This window comes from Pelodiscus sinensis, chromosome 27 (genome assembly GCF_052426305.1).
Source record: "Pelodiscus sinensis isolate ZL-2025 chromosome 27, ASM5242630v1, whole genome shotgun sequence".
Classification (NCBI taxonomy): Eukaryota; Metazoa; Chordata; order Testudines; family Trionychidae; genus Pelodiscus; species Pelodiscus sinensis.
Genome location: NC_143078.1, coordinates 18498362 through 18506372, shown reverse-complemented (window position 1 = coordinate 18506372; position 8011 = coordinate 18498362). Strand labels below are relative to the sequence as shown.

Sequence of the window (8011 nt, the reverse complement as noted above, 5' to 3'; positions counted from 1 at the left end):
GGGGCTGCGACAGCACTGGGAAGATACAGGTGCCCTGCACCGCCAGCCCCGGGCTCTGCCAGCAGAGGTGCCTCCCAGCAGGACTGGCCCACGAGCAGCGCCCGGGACAGGAGTCTCCCCGTGCTAGGTGCTGCACAGACAGCAGCGAGACGCGCGTCTGGCCCCGAGCGCTCCTGGAGAGGACCGGGCAAGGTGGGGGATTCTCCCTGCAGTACAGCCAGGGGCACGCAGGAAGTGACTTGCCCAAGTTCATGCAGAAAATGCACAGGGCCAACGTGAGCAGCCCCCTGCCCTCAGCTCGGGGAAGGCAGGGGATTCGTGAGTGAGCCGCCGTTTTCTCAGAGTCCGATGGACAGCAGAGTGTGCCGAGAGCCCCTTTGTTCGCTGTGCCGCAGAGAGGAAAACAGCTTACTACTGCTGCCAGCTAGTGGAGTCACCTTGGCTCACGTGGCAGAGCCGGGCACTGGGCAGCAGGTCCTGGACCACCCGCACTGCGGGGCGCTTACATTGCAAAGGGTTTGGGCAGCATCTCTTTGGGATGAAGGGATTCCAGAGCCTCTCGGACCCACCAGGGGGCAGAGTGTTCCCATGCAGCTCTGCATGCCAGACCCCCACTTCTGCTGTTTAACCCCCACGCTCTCTGCCCATCCCCCCAGTGTACCACCCCCACCCCGCTTCCTCAGCCCTGCCTCCCTCAGACCCCCACCCGTCCGGGCTCCTCTCCCATTCTACTGCCTCTGTGTCTGTCCCCCTGCCTGCTCTGTCTGGCATCCTTCCCTGCCTGCTTCTCTTCCTCACTCACTGCCGCTCCTAGCTCCTTGCCCCAGTCCCGCTCCAGTCCCCTTCCCCGGCAAGGGACCCAGGACGCCTGGCTTCTGTTTCCAACTCTGCTACGCTGGGCTTGTCTTTCCCCTCCCCCCGGCCCTCTCCTATGTCGACTGTAACCTCTTTGGGGGTGGGCCCTGTCTCTTCCTGTGTTTGTACAGCACCGCACACAATAACTATCCCTCCCTTTTACGCATCGGTTCGCCAAGTGCTGTACAGAGGAAATCAGCATCAGTGGCCCCGTTTTATAGATGGGGAAACTGAGGCACGGAACGATGAAGTGAGTTGCCCCAGGGCACACCATGACAGAGCAAGGAATAGCGCTCAGGTCTTCTAAAGTCCAGTTCAGTGCTCTACCCACTAGGAAACACTACCTCCTGGCTCTCAGGAGTTGCTAGCTGTGACAGCGCGTCGGGGAACCCCCCAATCCTGCACCCCCATCTGCAGCAAGGTGAGACTCTGCCAGCCAGAAGAACAGAGAGGTTTATTGCTTCACCAGGATACAGCACAGCATAGACATGATGTGGTTACAGGAGTCAGGGCCAGGCAGCCTCAGTTGGGGTGAGGGTCCACAGGCCCCTGATCCCTCAGTACTCAGCTTAGTCGCTTCTCTTCATGTCATCCCAGCCAAAAATTGCCCAGCTCCCAGGCCCTGCCCCCCAGCCAGGTGGCCGTCTCCGCCTCCCCTCCTGTGTTTCTCCCCTGGGAAGCGCCTTGTTATCTGCTCAGGCTGGGACTAGGTGTCTGGGCCAATCCCGTGTGGATGAGTCAGTGCGAATCACAGCCCAGCGCAGGGGACCCCGGGTCACAGAGCAGACCCCCCCCATGTCACACTGGCTACTGCCCTTGCATAAATGATACTCAGCCATGTGCTTGGGTCATTCCTGAGGGGTGTAAACAGGGTGAGCTGCCCAGGCGTGCTGGCTAGAGGTCAGTCTGTGTGGGGACAGGTGTAGGGGCTACAGCATCCACTCACTCCAGTGGCCTGTTACAAAAGCCAGTTATGCAAGCTTGACTCTGGCTGGGTGTTTGGCTTTTAAGGCCCTCGGAGGGGTTGGCTGCAGGCAACGAGCCCCTGGCAGGGGAAGGCCTCTGTGCAAAACTCGCCCTGGAGCCGAGCTGGGAGCCCCTGACTGACTTAGGAGCCCAGCTGGGGCAGGGTGGGGGCACGGCCGAGAGGAGACAGAGCGTTAGAGCTGCCGGGTGTGTCCAGTCAGGCCCAGTTCCCAGAGCCGTGCCCGTGGTGCGAGAATCTCGGCTGTCACAGAAAGGCTGAAGCTGGTTCCCATGGTGACGGAAAACACCCTGGAGCGGTGACCAGAGCCCAGGGCTAAGCGAAAGGGCCCTGCAGTGTCTTGGCTCTGAGCCAGCTTGATTGTACTAAAACCTGTGATTTTGGGGCTTATGAGAGTGGTGGCCTGGCATGATTGGCCGGACTGGTCAGGCCAAAGGTCCCTCTTGCCCGGCATCCTGTCTGCCCACAGTGGCCAGCGCCAGGCACGGCCTTTGAACGTGGGGGGCCGGGCACTGGCGAGGCAGCTCTGCAGGGTTAGCAATGGAGGCCACCACACGGAGGCCCATGGAAGTCTTGTCCAGTGGCCTCAACAGGGACCTGCTGGCGCCACTTGTTGTGGAAGAGGAAGGGCATTTCCACCAGGCCAGAAGGGTTCCTGGGTTTCTGCCCCCATGCTGTGCCAGGGGCCCTCCTCCGAAAGCAGGCACGAGACACCCTCCCGGGGACTGGCCAGGGCAGGAGAGCCTGGGCCAGCCCCTTCCGGCTCCTTGGAGAGGGAGCAGCAGAGGCAGGGTAATTCGAGAAGGGTCCGAAGGGGGAAGTCACAAGGCCAGAGGAAATCTCTGTGCCGGTGAAAGAGGCAGCTCCAGATGAACTGTCCCCAGGCTCCAAAATGTTCCCACCCGGGCTGTTCCTTCGGCGCAGGTAGCACCCAGCTCCCGAGTGCGACTGCTGCCGCTAATTAGACCTGGTCCTGTCTAGCGCCCTCGTCAACAGAGCCCAGTCTCAACTTGCCCATTGGGTTCCCTGGGGCGGGGCTGGAATCTCCATCCCTGGAGGTATTGAAGTCCTGGCTCGACACAGCCCTGGCTGGGCTGATTGAGTTGGGTTGGTCCTGCCTTGGGCAGGGGCTGGACTCGGTGCCTGCCCTGCGGTTCTGTGATTCTACGATTGCACAGGTGGGAAAACGGAGGCTGGGGGAGGGAACACTGCTTGCCAAGGCCACACGGGTCTCTGCTTTAGCCACCGTCCGTTCTCAAAGAAGCAGGGAGTCGCTGTGAATGGAACCCTAGTCAGGGGCTGAGTCTGAGAACCCTACATTGTCTCTGTGGTTCTCTCCACCTCGCAGGCTTCACAAGGGAGACCCGTCACTACAGCAACATCAGTGCCTCTTTTGTTGAGCCACAGCAGATATCTGGGTTCAGAGGAGAAATCAGTGATATGGTCGCAAGCAGCGTACAAGCAACGGTCTCTTTCAAGAATCTCAGCCTGCCCGCTGATACCCAGTTCCCAGGGAAAGCTCAGTCCTGAGAAATTACTCTTCTTAGGCCTTGTCTACACTGGTGTGTGACTTTTGTGTGTGACTTTTGTCAGGAAAAACACCCAATTTTGGTGACAAAATATCTTCCATCCCCATGAGATACTTTTGTCTTTCCCCCCTCTCTTTATTGTCAACAGAGCCAAATGTGGACGCTGCTGTTTGTTTTGTCAAGAGAACTGGCTTCCACCAGTACTCCACAATGCCTGCCCAATGACTCTGCTCAGTGATTTGTGATCTCTGCTGCCCTGCAGGCATGCGCCCCCCCCCTTCCAAGCTCTGGGAAGTATGTAACAGCTGAATGAGCAGCTCCCTTTGGGGAACAAACAAAGAACTAATCATTGGAATGCTTCTGGTCTCCCTTGCTAGGAACCCAGCGGCAGGCAGAGGGCTGCTGCAGGGGGTGGGGATAGGCTGCTGTGACATCCCTCAGCACTGAGAGCTCCCAGAGCTACTCATGATGCTGCTGCCAGCAGCTGAGGAGGCTGTGGGAGAACTTGGAGGGAATCCCAAGAAGCGCAGGGATCAGCTCTGCCTTCTCTCAGCAGTGCCCTGGGGGGATGAATCTGTCGCCAGGGGAGCGAGCCATGTGGCCCTGAAATGTCGACAATGGGAGGCAGAAAAAACAGTTTGACCGGTTTTCACTTTTGGCGACTTTCGCATGTCGGCAGCACTATCATCCCCAAACCTGGCCCGTGTAGCATGGCCTCAGAGAGACAGACAGCAGGCTTTCCTGGGACCTGCAAGCGCTGTCCTGAGGCAAAACTGCATCACAGAAATGAATTGCAAAAGAGCATGTCTTCAAAGACGGAGCACTTGCTCCTACATTGATGCACGAGGGGGGCTCTTCTAACAGGGCCACCTAGAGACGACTGCAATAGATGTTACTTCTTTACGGCCCAACAATCCATCCCACTGCAACAGCAGTCGGAAGCTGTGGACACAGGATGGGAATGCTTGAATGTAAACTGGACAGCCGAGTTAACACACCTCCCCTGCTCTGTGGGGTTTAGTTTTATGTCTCATCTGTCAGATGAATGACACTCCTTCCTTCCTCCCTCCCTCCCTACCTCCAGAAGTAGATTAAACTGAGTTCTATGTAAGTGAGGGCACCTCTGGGGAGGCAGTATACACCTTCTGTCTTTCTGCATCCACATTAAAGATCTGATGGTGTTTTTGGACAGAGGACAGGTTGCCCGGGGTGTCCCTGGCCAAAAGTTCCCTCCCTCCCCCATGAAGTGAGACAATTTTCTGGCCTGCTGCTTCGCTGCACCCCAGAGGTGGCTGCACTCCAATAGTGCTGAATGAGTATGGATTGCTCGGTGCATTAAGATCTCTTGGGATGACAAGCACTTTATAAATGTAAAATATTGTCATTTTGGGTCCTGTCCCGCTGCGCTCACTTTTCCTGCATTCGGGCCAAATGTCCATTAAGGATGGCCGGGTCCAGGCCCGTTATGATGCATGAATGGGGGAGAGAGTTTGCTTTTCCATAGCAGCTTTCTCCGTCCAAGCAGCTGCAGGCCAGCCCCTCGGCTGATATAAATCGGGGTGGCTCCCTGGACTGTTACAACGCTATGGTGATTTACACCTGCTACAGCTCTGCCCCCCAAAGGTTAGTAGGTGACCCCTGGAGAGTGTGGGGGATGGTATGGGGGGCTCAGTGGATACGCCCATTGAGGGGAGTACCCGACCCATAATTGGGCCCCTTTCCCTCAAGCCTCAGAGCCAAAGGATGCTCCTCCTTTGGGGGGTGAGCAAGGGGCCTCCTAGCCTTGCAGGAAGTAGCTGTACGAGGGGTGGGGATGCTGCAAAGGGCAAAGGTGGGAGAAGCAGCCTGGCCATGCCCATGCTCAGCCAGCCAGGGCCTCAGGCCACAGGGAGTGAGGGCAGACGGCACCTCCCCCATGCTCGGTGTGGCGAGCGGCTGCCCCTTCCCTCGCCCAGGCAATGGTCCCGCAGGGCTCCCTGCAGCCATCGGGCCCAGGCACTCTGGAGGCAAAGCCCCACTGGGGCAGGTCGTGGGGCCCCTCTGGGGGAGAGATCCCGGAGCCCAAAGGGGAGCCTGGCTGGGGAGGGGACCTTGGTGAGCCAGAGGGACACTCCAGGCCTGCACCACTCGGGTCATGAACAACGTGCTCCCTCGGGGCCTTGCGGGGGGGGGGGGGGCTGTTCTCTGGCCGGACAGTCGGGAGTGAGCAGCCAAAGGGAGGGTTTGCTCAGCTCCCCTCCAGCAGCCAGCTTGCCCCGGTGGCCACACGTTCCCGAAAAGGCCTGTTGTTGGGTTGCCCACCACGGGGCGAGGCCCCCCCATTCTGGCAGGCGGCCGGCCCAGGCGCATGCAGAAACCTCCCCGAATGCCCCTGGCATGGCCCCTTGACGCTCCCGGGGAGGGCGAGCTGGCCCTGGGCCCGGCGGGCAGGACTGGGGTGCCCATGGTCTCGGGGTGGCCATGGGGAGCCGACGGGCTCTGGTTGGCAGCCCAGGGCAGGGAGAGGGTCTGGCCCCTTCTGTCTGCAGGTGGCCTCTGTTGATCTGGTCGTGGGCGGAGAACCCCCAGCTCCCTGCTGCTTGGTCCCCAGCCGGGCGGGGAGATCGGCGTTCCCCTCCCCGGAGCGCGGCCAGTGCTAGTCGCTGGGGCCAAAGGCGGCGTCTGGGCATGGAGCCAGGCCGGGCGAGCCCCAGCCCCGCTGCTCCCCAGCCAGCCGCTGCCAGGCGGCGCCGCAAGGGTTAAGCAGCTCGCAGGGGCTGAGCCAGCGCCGGCTGCCAAGGCAGGAGCCGCGTATAAAAGCAACAAGCGGCGGCGGCAGCTCCTCCAAGGCGCCCCGAAATATGGCTGAGCCGCTGTCTGGCCCCCGCCCCGCCGCCCTCTGAGCCGCCGCGCCCGGAGAAGCCGCAGCCCCGCGCCCTGCCCCGGGAAGCCAGCGCCCCCGGGTGATGCAAGAGGACACGCTGGGTGCCAGGAACCTGCCCGGCCCCGGATCGCTGCGCCCCGCGCCTCTCTCCAGCCCCGGCGGAAAGTGGCCGCGAGTTGGCAGCGAGCGATAAACAAGCGGCCCCGGAGCGCGGCCCCAGCCCTGCCCTGGCCCGGAGAGAGCGCGAGTCCCCGGACCCCTCCCCGGCGCCTGGGACTGACCCGGCTCGCAGCCCGCCGGCCGGCCCGCCGCGCCCCGCTCGCCCGAGCGCACCTGGGGGACCAGCCCCGGCTCCCTCCTGCCTCCTCCCCCGCCCAGAGGCCGGTCCCGCTGCTCCGCTGCGCGGCGGATTCTATGGAGAGTCTGGAGGCAGGCGGAGCTGGACGCGAGGAACCCAAAGCCGGGCTCGGCGTGAAGCCCGCCTGCCTTGGAGCGGAGTGTAAACAGCGGGGAGCCAAGCCCTTCTGAGCCCAGCCTGAGCAGGCATCGCCCCGCTCATCCGGCCGGGGAGAGCGAGGAAGCGGTGTCGTCCCGGAGCAGAGACCGGAGTCACTCCCCTTACGGCGCTTCCAAAGTTTGGGGTCTGTTTTAACCCGGAGCCAAGCTCCCATCCGCGTCAGGGGCTGGCTTCTCGCTGCCGGCGAAGGGCGGCAGACGGACACTTTCCCCGGCTGCCGTGGGAACCTCTCGGCTCTGTCTTTGTGGCTCGTCCCCCCGGATCCAACAGCCAGAGATCCGTCCTCATCCAAGTGCCTTTGCCCCGCTTCCCAGCCCAGCTCTGCCGCTGGTCCTCCCTCCCCAGGAGGCATTTCCTTGTTGCTGCTTCCTGGTGTCTGGAGCAAGGGCGTGGGGCCTTCCTATTGCCCTGCTTCCCTCCAGAGCGCCCACCTGTGCCCAGTCCCCTCCTGCCCAGAGCCATCCATGAGGCAGCCCAAGGGCAGAGCTGTCTGAGCTTGGGGAGAGAGAAAGCAGAGCCCCCCACCGCCTCCCAGCTCCTCGCCAGAGGAAGGGTGTTTAGAGGGCATTTCCCATCCACCGAAATCTATGATCAGCTCGGTGTGTGTCTCATCCTACCGTGGACGCAAGTCTGGGAACAAACCACCCTCCAAAACATGTCTGAAGGAAGAGATGGCCAAAGGGGAAGAGTCGGACAAGATCACCATCAACGTCGGGGGCACCAGGCATGAGACCTACAAGAGCACCCTGCGGACCTTGCCCGGCACCCGCCTGGCGTGGCTGGCCGACCCCGATGCCCAGAGTAACTTTGACTTCGATGGCAAGAGCAACGAGTTCTTCTTCGACCGCCACCCGGGCATCTTCTCCTACGTGCTCAACTACTACCGCACGGGCAAGCTGCACTGCCCCGCCGACATCTGCGGGCCCCTCTTCGAGGAGGAGCTGACCTACTGGGGCATTGATGAGACCGACGTGGAGCCCTGCTGCTGGATGACCTACCGGCAGCACCGCGACGCGGAGGAGGCGCTGGACATCTTCGAGAGCCCCGAGCCCGGCGCGGGGCCTGGTGGCGAGGAGGCCGAGGAGGAAGGCGGCAGGGAGCTGGCCCTCCAGCGCCTGGGCATGGACGACAGGCCGCCAGGGGCGGCGGGGGCCACAGGAGGGGGTGGCTGCTGCCGCAACTGGCAGCCCAGGATGTGGGCGCTCTTCGAGGATCCCTACTCATCCAGAGCAGCAAGGGTGAGTTCGCAAGAGACACCCCAG

At 61.8% G+C, this 8011-nt stretch overlaps 1 protein-coding gene across 1 annotated transcript in view; it reads left to right on the top strand.

Moving 5' to 3' along the window:
- The first annotated feature begins 5960 nt into the window (after nt 1-5960).
- The window catches only part of KCNC4 (potassium voltage-gated channel subfamily C member 4), a 47477-nt gene continuing 45426 nt past the window's right edge, over nt 5961-8011 (top strand). The window contains exon 1 of the mRNA XM_006132408.5: nt 5961-7987. Within this exon, the coding sequence (XP_006132470.1) occupies nt 7337-7987 (651 nt within the window). The 5' untranslated portion in view covers nt 5961-7336. The remainder of the gene's footprint in view (nt 7988-8011) is intronic.